Source organism: Delphinapterus leucas, chromosome 13 (assembly GCF_059928025.1).
Source record: "Delphinapterus leucas isolate spDelLeu-1000000601 "Yukka" chromosome 13, BTC_Dleu_Yukka2, whole genome shotgun sequence".
Taxonomy (NCBI): domain Eukaryota; kingdom Metazoa; phylum Chordata; class Mammalia; order Artiodactyla; family Monodontidae; genus Delphinapterus; species Delphinapterus leucas.
In genome coordinates this window covers 16,029,635-16,047,482 of record NC_143141.1, presented here as the reverse complement: position 1 = coordinate 16,047,482, position 17,848 = coordinate 16,029,635, and the positions used below count along the sequence as shown (strand labels likewise).

At 36.2% G+C, this 17,848-nt stretch overlaps 1 protein-coding gene across 1 annotated transcript in view; it reads left to right on the top strand.

Annotated features, from left to right (window-relative positions):
* The first annotated feature begins 260 nt into the window (after positions 1 to 260).
* Positions 261 to 17,848, top strand: part of DNAH6 (dynein axonemal heavy chain 6) — a 294,154-nt gene continuing 276,566 nt past the window's right edge. Inside the window, exon 1 of the mRNA XM_022556141.3 lies at positions 261 to 485. Coding sequence (XP_022411849.2) covers positions 261 to 485 — 225 coding nt within the window. The remainder of the gene's footprint in view (positions 486 to 17,848) is intronic.

Here is a 17,848-nt window from a genome sequence, read left to right as displayed (position 1 = left end):
TTATTAGAAATGCAAATTCCTGGGTCCCACCCCAGCTACGGGGCTTCTAGAAGGCTAGGCATAGTTCCGAATTTTCATTCCTCTGGTTTAGGTCCTCAGTTTGGGAAGAATGGGGTAACTTTGATAGGTTTTCTTTGGGGATAAGCAAATTCAGCTCTCCGTGGTTCTTAAAACCCCTCCACTTAGTCCTACTTCCCCAATCCTTTTGCTCTACTTTTCATTTTTCTTTTCTTGACCCTAACCCCTCTGCAGGAGTGAAGATGGCTTTTCGTGCCTCAGACAATGAGTTGGACCTGGAAAGTATTGGAGAGCTGATGGAAAACCCTGCACTTACAAGACTGAACAGTATAAAAGCAAAGGGAAGACTGAGTTTTGTAACACCCACAGAAAATGAAGCTGATACACAGTTCCTGACATTTAAGCACACTACAAAAGCTCAGGAGAGGACAAGAAAACGACAGCAGCCTCTAAAACTAGAGCCTCTGGTAAGTTTGAAAACCAGCATTTTAGCCACTTTTGGCTACAGAGGATGTTGCTTTGGGGGATGGAAGTAATTTCTAGACTCTTAATTAACAAAGAAGGAAAGAAAACCTGAAAGTTAAGACTTGTTTATGAAATTGTAAACACACTTATTTATTCAAAATTATTGAGCTGTAAATACTGTTTGAGGTGGTGGGATGCAGTGGTGAACAAAGTTTTCTAGCAGATAAATTCTCTCTAGCATTATGTACAATATGGATACTTAACTATGTAGGCTGTAAGGCTCTTTTAGGTGCTAGGGTACCACTTGATAGTAGGAACTTCAGTAAGAGTAATATATATAATTACATAATTTTATTATTTTTAAAGTAAAAATAAGTAAAGCCTAGCGTCATGAAAAATTTTGTACATGTCTGAAAATAGTTTTAAGAATCCATTTATGCCCTTGGATAATTATATATCCATGTAAAAGAGCAGTGAAAGTGCATTAAAAAGTAAAAAGTGAAAGTTCTCACTCGGACCTTCAGATGTTAACTCCTGTTGTTAGTGGTTGCCTTTAGGCTGTTTTATATGTTTATTCAAATATATGTGTATATATATATATATATATATGTATGTGTTTGTGTATAAACATATAGCTTTAAAGAAAGATTATACAGTACATACTGATCTTCAGAGTACTGATTTCACTAAAACATGTGGAAGTCTTTCCAATTTGTGCATACAGAGGTATCTTCTTTTTTTTTTTTTTAATAGAAGATGTTGGGGATAGGAGTTTATTAATTAATTTATTTATTTTTGCTGTGTTGGGTCTTCATTTCTGTGCGAGGGCTTTCTCTAGTTGTGGCAAGTGGGGGCCACTCTTCATCGCGGTGCGCGGGCCTCTCACTGTCGCGGCCTCTCTTGTTGTGGAGCACAGGCTCCAGACGCGCAGGCTCAGTAGTTGTGGCTCACAGGCCCAGTTGCTCCACAGCATTTGGGATCTTCCCAGACCAGGGCTCAAACCCGTGTCCCCTGCATTGGCAGGCAGATTCTCAACCACTGCGCCACCAGGGAAGCCCCAGAGGTATCTTTTCTAACAGCTGCACTGTGTTTTGTTGCATGGATGTGCCATAATAGAGTACCCATTAATTATTCTCCTAAAAGGAGTTCTGGTTATTTCCTTTTCATTTTGTTGTTGTTATTATTTTGCTATTGCAGATAATGCTGCATTGAATGACTGCCTTTGGACAGATAAAAATGGATTTTCAGAAGTGGCATTTTGTAGGTCATAGAATATGTACATTTTAATTTTGAAAACTATGGCCCAACTGTGCTGAAAGGTTTACCTTTGCACTTACAATGTATAAGAGGTCCTGCTTACCTACATCCTTGCCAAAACTGACGCTATCGGTTCTCTTATTTTTGCTAGACTGATAAGTTAGAATGGCATCACATTGTTGTTGTGATTTGCATCTTATTAATGAAGTTAATTGTATTTTCATTCATTCATTGGCATGTATGTAACTTATTTCGTGGATTCTGTTCATAATCACTGTCTACTTTAAAATTAGATTGTTTGCTTTTTTCCTATCAGTTTCTGAGGTTTTTAAAAACATATATATATAATGTATATATGTGTAACTGAATCACTGTGCTGTATACCTGAAATTAACATGATATTGTAAATCAACTGTATTTGAATTAAAAAAAATAAATAATAAAAACATATATATTATGGACGTTAACCCTTATTCCATTGCTTCTCAAATTTAGGTACTGATTCATGCTGGAGGAAAACATTCTTGAAGGTCCATAGTGCTCATTTGTTATTTTTATTTTAATGTTACTTTATGTGAAAAACGGTTTACCTAGGGATTAATTCAAAATTTTAATAAACAAATTAACATCTTAAATGCAAAGAAAACTACACAGCCAATTGCAATTCTGATTAACAGAAAATGCAAAGTAACAGATGTTGTTGACACTGAACTTCCATTTGCAAGGTGGGTATGGCACTGCCTGCAGCTGCTCTCTTCTCCAGAGAGCAGTGTGCCTGCACTATGCATTGTGGGGAGTTTTGGGGCCTCTCTACTATTTTTTTCCCATGGAATTAGTATTAAACCTTTTACACTTGTTTCTTTCTGACGGGTTTACCTTTATGTGGCAAAAGTGTATAATTAACCCTCGATGATTAAAGTAGTTCCATTTGACATCAGTGTGATAAATTTATGTATATTGACTTCAACGCCTACTACATGCCAGGCTCTGAGTCATGCTCTGGGGATACAACAGTGAACAAGGGAGAACAGATTCCTGTTGACATTCTAGTAATCCTAAATAATTAAACTGAAGAACGTCATCTAATGATAGGTGCTGTTAAGAAAATAATATAGGGAATGTGGTCAAGACAAACAGCAGGCTACTTGAGATTGGGTGACTACAAAGGTCTCCCTGCGGAGATGTCACCTGAATGAGTCCCAGACTATAGCCTTTATCACCTGCCAGACTGTGTATGGACAAGCCTTCAGAGATTACAGTCCCCAGCCCTTGAGCTGCCTCACTGAGCTCTACCTACATGGTAGATTTTTAAGCAAAATAAATGTTGTTGTTCTGTTTTAAGTCACCAAGTTTGGAGCATTTTGTTATGTACTAGGTGACTGGAACAATATAACAAACACATGAATATAGTAGTTCTGCAATATTAAAAATACTAAGGAATAAAGTGAAAATGACATAAATTTCTACCACATGGAGAGAGTAGCTTAGTATTCAAGAGACTAATTTCATGTGTATAGGTACATGTAGTTTGATTTGTTCTGACAGAGTTAGTAATACTATGTTTGTTCTTTTTATCATTGCCATCCTTCCCCTCTCCTCCCCTCCCCTTCTTTGTTCTTTTCCCCTCCTCCTATGCCCACCTCCCCACCTTCCTTCTCCTCTCTCTCTTCTTCTCTTCCCTCTTTCTTTCCCTCTCCCACTCTTCTTCTTTTACATTTTTCCTTACCTTCAATTCTCCAATCTCTGACCCCCATTTCTATAGTATCTATCATTAACAACAATCTGATGTACATCCTTTCTTGCTTTTTTCCATGCTCAATTTTATATAAATGGATAAATACACACACAAAAATACATATTTTTACATAATTTTTTATGAATACACAAGATAAAAAGATGTAAATTATAACATCAAAAACATAAAATGTGGGGGGGGGATAAAATGGAGAGCTTTAGAATGCATTCAAGTTTAAGTTATTATCAACTTAAATCATTACAAATATAAGATTTTTTAAAGTGAGTCTCATGGTAACTACAAAGCAAAAACCTATAGTAGATACACAGAAGATAAAGAGAAAAGAATCTAAGCTACTGAACTACTGAAGAATATTATCAAATCTAAAAGGAAGAGAGCAAGAGAAGAAAAAAGGAGCAAAAGAATCATAAAATAGCCAGAACATAATTTACAAAATGGCAATAAGTACATACATATCAATAATTATTTTAAATGTAAATAGACTAAATTCTCCAATCAAAAGACACAGACTAGCTGACTAGGTTTTTTAAAATAGACCCATCTATTTTAAATTTCTTATAGGCATCTACATGCTGCCTACAAGAGACTCACTAGAGATGTAAGGGTACACACAGATTGAAAGTGAAGGGATGAAAAAGGTATTCCATGCAAATAAAACCAAACGAAAGCTGGGGTAGCTATACTTATATCAGACAAAATAGACTTTAAGACAAAGACTGTAATAAGAGACAAGATCATCATATAATGATATAGGGGTCAATCCAACAAGAGGATATAATGTTTGTAAATATGCACCCAATATGGGGGCACCTAAATATATAAAGCAAATACAGATCTAAAGGGACCAAGAGACAGCAATACAATATTAGTAGGGGACTTTAACACCCTTCTTTCATCAATGGAAAAATCATCCTGACTAAAAGATCAATAAGGGAACATTGCCCTTAAATGACAAGTTTGAACTAATGGACTTAAGAGACGTATATAGAAATTCCATGCAAAAGCAACAGAATACACTTTCTTCTCAAGTGCACATGGAACATTCTCCAGGATGGATTATATGTTAGGCAACAGCACAAGTCTTAATAAATTTAAGAAGACTGAAATCATATCAAGCATCTTTTCTGACCACAGTAGTATGAGACTAGAAGTCAATTACAAGAAGAAAATTGGAAAATTCACAAATTTGGTCAAGGAAAATTGGGTCAAAGAAGAAACCAAAAGACAAATTAAAAAATACTTTAAGACAAATGAAAATAGAAATACAACATATCAACACTTATGGGATGCAGCAAAAGTGGTTCTAAGAGGGAATTTCATAGGGATAAATGCCTACATTAAGAAACAAGAAATACCTCAAATAAGCAATCTAACTTTACACCTCAAGGAACTAGAAATGGAAGAACAATCAAAGCCAAAAATGAATAGAAAAAAGAAAATAACAAAGATCAGAATGGAAATAAAGGAGATAGACACTGAAAGAACAATAGAAAAGATCAATGAAATTCAATGAAACTAAGAGCTGTTTCTTTGAAAGATAAACAAAATAGACAAAAGTTTAGCTAGACTTACCAAGGAAAAAAAAGAAAGAGGACTCAAATAAAATCAGAAATGAAATTTTAGATGTTGCAACTGATACCACAAAATATGAAGGATCATAAGAGACTGCTATGAACAAATATGTGCCAATAAATTGGACAACCTAAAAGAAATGGATACATTCCTAGCAACGTACAACCAACCAAGATTGAATCATGAAGAAATAGAAAATTTGAACAAACTGATTACAGTAAGGAGATTGAATCAGTCATCAAAAACCTCCCAACCAACAAAAGTCCAGGACCAGATGGCTTCACTGGTGAATTTTACCAAACATTAAAAATTAAAACCAATCCTTCTCAAACTCTTCGACAAAAGAGGAGGGAACTCCTCCAAATTCATTTAATAAGGCCAGCATTATCCTGAAGCCAAAACTAGACAAGGATACCACAAGAAAAGAAAATTGCAGGCCAATATCCCTGACAAACATAGATGCAGAAATCCTCAACAAAATATTAACAAACAGAACTCAATAATACCTTAAAAGGAGCTTACACCATGATCAAGTGGGATTTGTTCCAGGGAAGCAAGGATGGTTCAATATCCACAAATCAATCAGCATGATACACCACTTCGACAAAACAAAGGATAAAAATCATATGATCCTCTTGATAGATGCAGAAAAAGCTTTTGATAAAATTCAACATCCATTTATGATAAAAATTCTCAACAAAGTGGATTAAGAGGGGACATACAACAACATAATAAAGGCCATATATGACAAACCCAAATATAACATAGTATTATGTTAGTATATCACTAACATAATACTCAACAGTGAAAAGCTGAAAGCTTTTCCTCTAAGATCAGGAATAAGACAAGAATGCCCACTCTCAACACTTTCATTCAACATAGTATTAAAAAAGCCTAGCCACAGCACTAGGATAAGACAAGAAAAAAGAGATAAAAGGCAAGAAAAAGAGATAAAAGGCATCCAAATTGGAAAGGAAGAAGTAAAACTGTTGCTCTTTGTGAATGACATGATGCTACTTATAGAGAACCCTAAAGAGATCACCAAAAAGCTATTAGAACTCATAAATAAATTCAGTAAATGTGCAGAAAACAAAGTCAAAATACAGAAATCTGTTACATTTCTATACACTAATAATGAACTATCAGAAAGAGAAATTAAGAAAACAATCCCATTTACAGTTGCATGAAAAAGCAGGAAATACCTAGGAATAAACATAACCAAGGAGGTGAAAATACCTGTATACTGAAAACTCTAAGATGTTGACAAAAGAAATCAAAGAAGACATAAACGGAAAGAAATTCTGTGCTCATGGATTGGAATAATTAATGTTGCTAAAATGCTGATACTACCCAAAACAATCTACAGATTCAATGAAATCTCTCTAAGAATTCCAATGATATTTTTCACAGGAGTGGAACAAACAATCCTAAAATTGTATGAAACCACAAAAGATCCCAAATAGCCAAAGCAATCTTGAGAAGGAACCATGAAAGATCTTGAATAGCCAAAGCAATTTTGAGAAAGAAGAACAAAGTGGGAGGTATCATGTGTCCTGATTTCAAACTATATTGCAAAGCTATAGTAATCAAAGCAGGATGGAGTTGGCATAAAACAGACACATAGATCAATGAAACAAAATAAAGATTCCAGAAATAAATCCATACATATATGGTCAATTAATTTATGACAAAGGAGCCAGGAATATACAATGGAGAAAGGACAGTCTTTTCAATAAATGGTATTGGGAAAACTGAACAGTCACATGGAAAAACAAAACTGGACCACTAACTTACACCATACACAAAAGCTAACTGAAAATGAATTAAACATTGGAACAGAAGACCTGAAACTATAAAACTTCTAGAAGAAAACATAGGTTGTAAGCTTCTTGAGATCAGTCTTGGCAATGATTTTTTGGATTTGACATCAAAAGCAAAGGTAACAAAAATTAATATACAGAAATCTGTTGCATTTATATATACCAACAATGAAAGACCAGAAAGAGAAATTAAGGAAACAATCCCATTTACCATCGCATCAAAAATAATAAAATACCTAGGAATAAACCTACCAAAGGAAGCAAAAGACCGGTACTCCAAAAACTATAAGATGCTGATGAAAGAAATCAAAGATGACATAAACAGATGGAAAGATATACCATGTTCTTGGGAAGAATCAATATTGTCAAAATGACTACACTACCCAATGCAATCTACAGATTTAATGCAATCCCTATCCAATCACCAATGGCATCTTTCACAGAACTAAACCCATACACCTATGGTCAATTAACCTACAACAAAGGAGGCAAGACTATACAATAGAGGAAAAAGAGTCTCTTCAATAAATGGTGCTGGGAATGTAAATTGGTACAACTCCTATGGAGAACAGCATGGAGGTTCCTTAAAAAACTAAAAATAAAGCTACCATATGATCCTGCAGCCCCACTCCTGGACATATAACTGGAGAAAACCATCATTTGAAAAAATACATGCATCCCAGTGTTCATTGCAGCACTATTTACAATAGCCAAGACATGGAATCTACCTAAATGTCCATCAACAGATGAATGGATAAAGAAGATGTGGTACATATATACAATGGTATATTACTCAGCCATAAAAAATAATGAAATAATGCCATTTGCAGCAACATGGATGGACCTAGAGATTATCACACTAAGTGAAGTAAGCCAAAGATGAATATCATATAATATGCCTTATATGTGGACTCTCTCTCTCTCTCTATATATATATATATAGATATATATATATATATATATGTGGACTCTCTCTCTCTCTCTCTCTATATATATATATATATATAGAGAGAGAGAGAGAGAGAGAGAGAGAGAGAGAGTGTATATATATATATACACACACACAAATGAACTTATTTCCAAAAGAGAAAGAGACTCACAGACATAAAACAAATTCATGGTTACCAAAGGGGAAAGGGGGGGGTGGTGGTCGGGGGAGGGCTAAATTGAGAGGTTGGTATTAACATGTACACACTACTATATATAAGGTAGATAACCAACAAGGGCCTACCGTATAGCACAGAGAACTATGCTCAATGTATAACTGAATCACTGTGATGTATGCCTGAATCTAACACAATATTGTAAATTAACTATACTTCAATAAAATATTTTAAAATTTATTAAAAACAACAAAAGCAAAGGTAACAAAAGCAAAATAAACAAGCGGGACTACATAAAACTAAAAGGCTTCTGCACAACAAAGTAAACCTTCAACAAAATGAAAAGGCAACCTCTGGAAGAAACTATTTGCAAATCATATATCGGATATGAGGTTATAATCCAAAATATATAAGGAACTCATACAACTCATAAAACAATCAAATTTTAAAGATGGGGCTTCCCTGGTGGCGCAGTGGTTGAGAATCTGCCTGCCAATGCAGGGGACACGGGTTCGAGCCCTGGTCTGGGAAGATCCCACATGCCGCGGAGCAACTGGGCCCATGAGCCACAACTACTGAGCCTGCGCATCTGGAGCCTGTGCTCCGCAACAAGAGAGGCCGCGACAGTGAGAGGCCCACGCACCGCGATGAAGAGTGGCCCCCGCTCACCGCAACTAGAGAAAGCCCACACACAGAAACAAAGACCCAACACAGCCAAAAGTAAATAAATAAATAATTTTTTTTAAAAAAAAGGAAAGCAAGGATGTTTAAAAAAAAAAAAAACTTAAAGATGGGCAGAGGACCTGAATAGACGTTTTTCCAAAGAAGACATACAGATGGCCAACAGATTCATGAAAATGTGCTCAACCTCACTGATCATCAGGGAAATGTGAATCATAACCACAATGAGGTATCGCCTCACACCTGTTAGAAAGGCTATTATCAAAAAGACAAGAAATAGGAAATGTTTGCAAGGATGTGGAGAAAAGGGAATCCTTGTGTACTGTTGATAGGAATGTATATAAATTGGTGCAGTCACTATGGAAAACAATATGAAGTTTCCTGAAAAAATTAAAAATGTGATCCAGCAGTCATACTTCTGGGCATTTATCTGAAAGAAATAAAAATACTAGCTCAAAAAGGTACTTATAGATACGTATAATTGCACCCCATATTCATTACAGCATTATTTACAATACCCAAGACATGGAAGCAACCTATGTGTCCACCAGTGTAAAAACAGATAAAGAAAATGTAGTATATATACACACAATAGAATATTATTCAGCCATAAAAAGAAGGAAATCTTGCCATTTGCAACAACGTGGATGGACCTTGAAGGCATTATGCTAGGTGAAATAAGTCAGACAAAGAAAGACGAATACTGTATGATCTCACATGTGGAATCTAAAGAAAATGAAAACTGAACTCATAGAATCAGAGAACAGGTAGGTGTTTGCCAGAGAATGGGTTGAGGGGGTGGGGTGGATGAAATGGGTGAAGGGGGTCAAAAAGTACAAACTTCCAGTTATAAAATAAATGAGGTCCTGGGGATATAATGTACAGCATGCTGACTATAGTTAATAATACTCTATTGTATATTTTAAGGTTGCTAAGAGAGAATATCTTAAAAATTCTTATTATAAGAAAAAAAGTGGGGCTTCCCTGGTGGCGCAGTGGTTGAGAGTCCGCCTGCTGATGCAGGGGACACGGGTTTGTGCCCCGGTCAGGGAAGACCCCACATGCTGCGGAGCGGCTGGGCCCATGAGCCATGGCCGCTGAGCCTGCGCGTCCAGAGCCTGTGCTCCGCAATGGGAGAGGCCACAACAGTGAGAGGCCTGCGTACTGCAAAAAAAAAAAAAAAGAAGAAAAAAAGTGTAACTATGTGTGATGATGGATGTTAACTAGATTTATTGTGGTGATCATTTTGCAACATATACATATGTTGTACACAAACTAATATAATGTTATATATCAATTATGTCTCAATAAAAAATAAAATAATATTCAAATAATAGTACTCTTCTAACACATTTGCTGTAAAGATTAATGGGTGTTAAAGTTTTGTCACATAGAAGAAGCTCAATAAATGGTAGTTAATATTGTTATTTAAAAAAAACTATAAACAAAATTTCGGGAATTTGAACCCAACTATATAATATATCATTGCCAGTGGGATTTATCTCAGGAATGTAGGGAATTAACCATTTAAAAAGCAATCACTGTAATTCACCATATTACCCCACTGAAAAGAAAACATATAATTATATCAATAGATGTAGATAAATCCTTTGACAAAATCCACCACCCATTCCTGATAAAACTCTCAGCAAATTAGGAGTAGAAGAGACCTTCCTCAAGTGAGTAAGGGTCATCCATGAACAACCTACACCTAACCTCAGACTTAATGGTGAAAAATTATGAACAAATAAGGATGTCTGCTCCCAGCATTTCTGTTTAACAATGTATTAGAGGTGGTAGCCATTGCAGTAAGGTAAGGAAAAGAGATAAAAGGAACCCAGATTAGAAAGGAAGAAGTAAAAATTTTCCTTCACAAAGAACATGATCATCTATTTGGAAAATCCAGTGAAAGCTATGAAAAAGTTACTAGAACTGATAATGAGGTTAGCAAGGGTACAGAATGCAAGATAGTATAAGAAACTAGTTGCACGTCTATGTATGAGCAATTTGAAATTGAAATTAAGTAAAAATACTAGTTACAATAGCAACAAAAGTATGAATTGAGGGTAAATCTAATGAGAATGTGCAAGGCCTGAAGAATGAATACTACAAAATATAACAGAAATTAAAGAAGCTCTAAATGAAGAATGATACTGTGTTTGTAGTTTAGAAGACTCAATATTTTCAAGATGTCAGTCCTCCTCAAATTGATCTATAAATTTAATGCAATTCCAATCAAAGTCCCAGCAGTATTTCTCCTTTTTGGTAGAAATTGACAAGCTGATTCTAAAATTCACAGAAAAATGCAAAGGACTTAGAACAACCAAAACAACTTTGAAAGAGAAGATCAAAGTTTAAAGTCTAATGCTCCTGATTTCAGTACTTACTATTAAGCTACAATAATTAAGACATTGTAGTATTGGTGTCAAGATAGACAAATAGACTGATGGAACATAATAGAGAGTCCAGATATAAGCCTATACAAATATGGATTCTACTGGAAGAGTGCCCATGAAAAGTTGCTTGGTTTCCCCCAGACTTTGTCCCATACACCTTTTCCCTTTGTTAATTTTAATTGTTTTCCCCTTTTTCTTTAATAAATAATAGCCATGAGTACAGCTACTCATGTAGTTGTAGGCTTTTTGATGATAGCCATTCTTACTGGTGTGAGGTGATACCTTATTGTGGTTTTGATAAGCATTTCTCTAATAATTAGTGATGTTGAGCATCTTTTCATATGCCTGTTGGCCATCTGTATGTCTTCTTTGGAGAAGTGTCTATTTAGGTCTTCTGCCCATGTTTTGATTTGGTTGTTTGGTTTTTCAATATTAAGCTTTATGAGCTGTTTGTATATTTTGGATATTATTTGCAAATATTTTCTCCTATTCTATAGGTTGTTTTTTCATTTTGTTTGTGGTTTCCTTTGCTGTGCAAAAGCTTTTAAGTTTGATTAGGTCCAATTTGTTTATTTTTGCTTTTATTCATTTTGCCTTGTGAGACTAATCTAAGAAAACATTGCTAAGATTTATGTCAGAGAATGTTTGGCCTATGTTCTCTCCTAGGTGTTTTATGGTATCATGTCTTATATTTAGGTCTTTAAACCATTTCGAGTTTATTTTTGTATATAGTGTGAGGGAGTGTTCTAATTTCATTGATTTACATGTAGCTGTCCAGCTTTCCCAACACTATTTGTTGAAGAGACTGTCTTTTCTTCATTGTATATTCTTGCCTCCTTTGTCATAGATTAATTGACCATAGGTTTATTTGGTAGGTTTATTTCTTTTCCATTGATCTATATGTCTGTTTTTGTGCCAGTGCCACATTGTTTTTTATACTGTAGCTTTGTAATATTGTCTGAAGTCTGGAAGGGTGTTGTCTCCAGATTTGTTCTTTCTCCTCAGGATTGCTTTGGCAATTCTCAGTCTTTTGTGTTTCCATATAAATTTTATGATTATTTGTTCTAGTTCTGTGAAAAATGTCATGGGTATTTTGATAGGGATCACATTAAATCTGTAGATTGTTTTGGGTAGTATGGCCATTTTAACAATATTAATTCTTCCAATCCAAGAGCATGGGATATCTTTCCATTTCCTTTATGAATGTTTTATAGTTTTTAGTATATAGGTCTTTCACCTCCTTAGTTAAGTTTATTCCTAGGGATTTTATTTTTTTGATGCAGTTTTAAACAGGATTGTTTTCTTACTTTCTCTTTCTGATATTTCATTATTAGTGTAAAGAAATGCAACAGATTTCTGTATGTTAATCTTGTATCCTTCTACCTTGCTGAATTTATTTGTTAGCACTAATAGTTTTTGTATGGAGATTTTAGGGTTCTCTCTATTGCGTATCATGTCATCTGCAAAGAGTGACAGTTTTACCTCTTTCCTTCCAATTTGGATACCTTTTATTTCTTTTTCTTGTCTGATTGCTGTGGCTAGGACTTCCAATACTGTGACAGAAGTGGTGAGAATGGGCATCCTCGTCTTGTTCCTGAATTTAGCAGAAAGCCTTTCAGCTTTTCACGGTTGAGTATTAAGTTATCTGTGGGTTTGTGGTAAATGGCTTCCCTTGTAACTGCCTTTAGAATCCTATCTTTATCTTTAATTCTCACCATTTTAATTATGATATGTCTTGGTGGGGATCTGTTTGGGTTTATCTTGTATAGGACCCTCTGTTCTTTCTGTACCTGGATATCTGTTTCCTTCTTTAGGTTTGGGAAGTTTTCAGTCATAAATTCTGCAAATACATTTTTGATCTTCTTTTCTCTCTCTTCTCCTTCTGGAACCCCTATTATGCTTAGGTTGGCATCCTTCATATCACTCTCTATATCTCACATGTTGCTTTCTTTTTTTTTTCATTTTTATTTCTGTCTGCTGTTCTGATTGGGTGATTTCCATTATTCTATCTTCCAGGTCACTTATTCATTCTTCTTTGTTATTTAGTGTGCTATTTATTGCTTCTAGATTGGTTTTTATTTCACCAATTGAGTTGTCTAATTTTGATTGGTTTGTCTTTACAGTTTCCAGTTCCTTGTTACAGTGATCTGCATTTCTATCAATCATCTTTCTTAATTCTTTTAGCATTTTTATTATCTCCTTTTTGAACTTGTGGTCTAACAGTCTGGTGAGGTCTGTTTCATTATTTGTTCTTTCAGGAGATTTCTCTTGTTCTTCTAATTGGGAGTAGTTCCTCTGCCTTTTCATTTTACTTAAACTTTCTCTGTCTCTATGAATTCAGGAGAAGCAGTTATCTACTGTGGTGTATGAAGGGATATTTTTAAGTGGGAGTGACCCTGTGTAGACTGTGTGAGTCCAGTATTTTTGGTGCAGTGGCTGAGTTTGGTATGAATGACAGCCACATCTTCCCTCATAGTGTGCTGGCCATTATCCCTTGATAGTAGGTGTGATTGATGTTGTGGTCTCCAGAGCCTGTGCTGGATGTCAGATGAGACCTCCTCTTTGCTCCATGGCTGTCACAGCCCTGTTGGGGCAGGGTCTGCTCCCCAGTTGTTGGAGTAGAAGCCCTGAGGGTTGGGTTTGATCAGGATCCATTGCCCTTGAGTGTGTGAAATAAAATTCATATTTTATGGCAAGACAAGAAAAATTTAAACATAAAAATTCTTCTCTGCACTTTGGCCTGCTCTCTTCCCCCACGATGCTTGTGTTTCTGCATTATGCATCAACAAAACCTTCCCCATCAGCAGGAATACCTGCTCAGCCTTAAAGAGCAACATTCTCCCAGCATCAATAAGACAACTCCTTAAAAGATAACATTCCTTCTTGATCTTGTAGAGGGTCACATGACCCACCACAATGATGCTTAGAACTGGATCATTTAAACTGCCAATAAAATGTCATTTGATGTGTAGCCTTCTTTCTCAAAAAAATTTATATAACTGTGCCTTGACTTCTAACAGGTGGAACAGTTCTCAGAGCTTTCTGGGGTGCTCTTTCCTGACTGTAATCCTCAAATTTGGCTTGAATAAAATTTTCCATTTCTTTCTTAGATCGACTGATTAATTTTTCATCGACAAGTGCATGCCCTGCCCCACAGGAGGTGATTGCTAAAGCAAGTGAGGTCCATGTGGTCACAGTAACCCTATGGACTGCCTGTGCAGGTGGCCATGGTTCCATCCAGAAGCAGCCCATGGTCACATCTCTTTCTCCGTGTGTTTGTCCCAGACCTACTGCTAGGCTGTGCTGTGGAGTGGGCTGGGGCTAGGGCCGGGGTGCTGTGGCTGCAGGAATCTAGGTGGTCGTGCTGCCACCTGAAACCCGGGCTGCCTCTGTGGCCAACCTCTCCTAGGACCTGTCAGCTGCAGATCCAGCTCCAAGCTGCAGTGTAGAGTGGGCGGGGCCGGAGCGCTCCTACCAGACACAAAAAAACAGCTGTGTACTCCTGCCCAGGGCCCGTCCACCAGAGACTCAGCGCCCAGCTACTGTGAGTTTCTGTGGCACCACTTAGTATGCATGCTGACAATGGGCTCCAAGGTTCGGTCCGATCCACACCCCAGGCCCTCCAGCCTGTCTCCCTGCAAGTAGATTGAGTCCTCTCCCAGGGCCTGTTGGTCCAAGATTTGGCACTTTGCCTCTGTGAGTATTTGTGGCCCCATCTGGTGTGCACCTTGAACTGGGAAGTGAGGTGTGGCAGCAGCCGCCAGCACTGGTCTCTCTCTGCCCTGATTATTAGCAAGCCAGCATGCCCACCCTCCTCGGGAGTAGAATTTAGGCTTTTCCAGCCCCTATATCTGTCCCAGCAGACCTCCCGGCAAGTAAGGGGCTTCTCCAGGGCAAGGGTGTGCCCTTGTGGACCTTCTCTCCTTTACGGATCCCTCCCAGGGGCGCCAGTTCCGTCTCGACACCTTTCCCCCCTTCCTACCCAGTTGCGTGGAGAAGTTTGTTGAAGCTTTGGTTGTATAGGAGTTCTTCTGCCAGTTTCCCGTTGGTTTTCTGTGAGACTTGTTCCACATGTAGATGTATTTTTGATGTGTTTGTGGGGGGAGGTAAGCTCCATGTCCTCCTACTCCGCCATCTTGATCCCCCTCCAACAACTTTGTCTTTAAAAGCCCAAAAGTGGAAACGACCACCATGTCCATCAAGTGGTGAATGAATAAATTGTGGTGTTTCTACACTATAGGATACTACTCAGCCTTAAAAATAAGTGAATTATGGATACATGAAACAACATAGAGGAATCTCAGCATAATTATGCTGAAAGATGGTGGGCAAAAAAAATACATACTATTTTATTACATTTATATAAAGGGCTGGAAAATGCAAACTAATGTATGGTGATAGAAAACAGATCAGTATTTGCCTAGGGAGGAGTATTGGAAAGGAACCTGAAAAGGCTCATGGTTGGGTTCTGTTCATTATCTTGACTGTTTCATATATATATATATATATATATATATATATCAGCACATCAAATTGTACACTTTAAATACATACAGCTTAATGTATGTCTATTATATCTCAAGAGAGCTGTTAAAATAATTTAAACTGTTAAAAAAATTCACATTTCCCTGATTGTCTTATAATAATTTTGTTTGCAGCATCCTTGTTAAAATTTAGATCAAAATAAGATCCATGCACTAGCTGGTTGATGTTTCTCTTAAGTCTCTAGGTCTGTAAGTTCCCCATCAACTCTTTTATTTTTTCTTAGGAAAAAATTTTAATGAGCAAAATTTGGTTATTTTTCTATATAGTTCCACAGTCTAATTTTGTTGACTGTATCCCCACTGTGGTAGCTAACCTATATTTCTCTGGTTCTTGTATTTCCTATATGTTGGTAGTTAGGTCTAGAGTCTTAAGTTTGATTTTCTGGGGGCATGAGTACTTCCGTAGCAGGTGTAGTGTTCTTTCATTAAATTGGCATATAGAAGCTGGTTGTCTTTTTTTCCCCAGTTTTATTGAGATATAATTGACATAAAGCACTGTATAAGTTTAACATGTACAACATAGTGATGTGACTTACATGCATCATGAAATGTTTATCATGATAAGTTTAGTGAACAACCATCATTTTGTATAGATACAAAATAAAAGTAATAGAAAAAATTTTCCTTGTAATGAGAACTCTTAGGATTTACTCTTTTAACAACTTTCATATGTAATATACAGCAATGTTAATTATATTTATCATCTTGTACCTTACATCCCTAGTACTTATTTATCTTATAATTGGAAGTTTGTCTTACTGAAGGTTACAATCTATTTACAGTTATTATAAAATATTAGCTGTATTCTCTGCTTTGCAAAATACATTCTTGTAGCCTATCTTACACCCAATAGTTTATACCTCCCACTCCCCAACCCCTATAATATTGCTCCTACCCCCCACTGGTAACCACTAGTTTGTTCTCTATATCTGAGTATGCTTCTTTTTTATTATATTCACTAGCTTGTTGTATTTTTTGGATTCCACATATAAGTGATATCATGCAATATTTGTCTTTCTCTGTCTTAACTTAGCATAGAGATAGACTTTCTTAACAGTGTTGTAAAATTCACCTCTTATATTTTCATCTAGTACTTTTTTTTCCTTGATCTTTTTTTATTGAAGTATAGTTGATTTACAATATTTTATTAGTTTCAGGTGTACAGCATAGTGAGTCAATATTTTTATAGATTATACTCCATTTAAAGTTATTATAAAATATTGGCTATATTCCTTGTGCTGAACAATATATCCTTGTAGCTTATTTATTTTATACATAGTAGTTTGTATTTCTTCATCCCTTACCCCTATCTTGCCCCTCCTCCCTTCCCTCTCACCACTGGTAACCACTCTATATCTGTGAGTCTACTTCTTTTGTTATATTCACTAGTGTGTTTTATTTTTTAATTCTACATATAAGTGGTAACATATGTCTCACTTATTTCACTTAACATAATACCCTCCAGGTTCATCCATGTTGCTGCAAATGGCAAAATTCTGTTCTTTTTAATGGCTGAATAATAGTCCACTGTATATATATAAGACATCTTCTTTATCCATTCATCTATTGATGGGCTCTTAGGTTGCTTCCATATCTTGGCAATTGTAAATAATGCTGCAGTGAACATGGAGTGTGTATATCTTTTTGAATTAGTGTATTTGTTTTCTTCAGATAAATACCCAGGAGTGTAATTGCTGGGTCATATGGTAGTTCTTTTTTTAAAATTTTTTGAGGAAACTCCATACTGTTTTCTATAGTGGCTGTACCAATTTACATTCCCACTAACAATGTGCAAAAGTTCCCTTTTCTCCACATCCTCGCCCACATTTGTTATTTGTGTTATTTTTGATGATAGCCATTCTGACAGGTGTGAGGTGATATCTCATTGTGGTTTTGATTTGCACTTTCCTGATGATTAGAGATGCATTTCCTCTTTGGAAGTATGCCTATTCAGATTCTCTGCCCATTTTAAAAGTCAGGTTGTTTGGCTTTGTGATGATCTTCAATTAGTTATGGCTATGGGAAGTGATTAGTGACCTTTGGGTAGAGTGGGAGTGCTGTATGATCCCACGGTAACTATTGTAGTGAATGGTGGGGGTTTGTATTGGACAATTAGTGAGTATGTGATTTCATGCCTCTGTGTACTTTCTGTCATAATGTCACCCTTAGAAGTATTCATTGGTATTTAAAGGGCAGAATTAATGGAAACCAAGTAGAAAAGTCTTAGTCAAGCAAC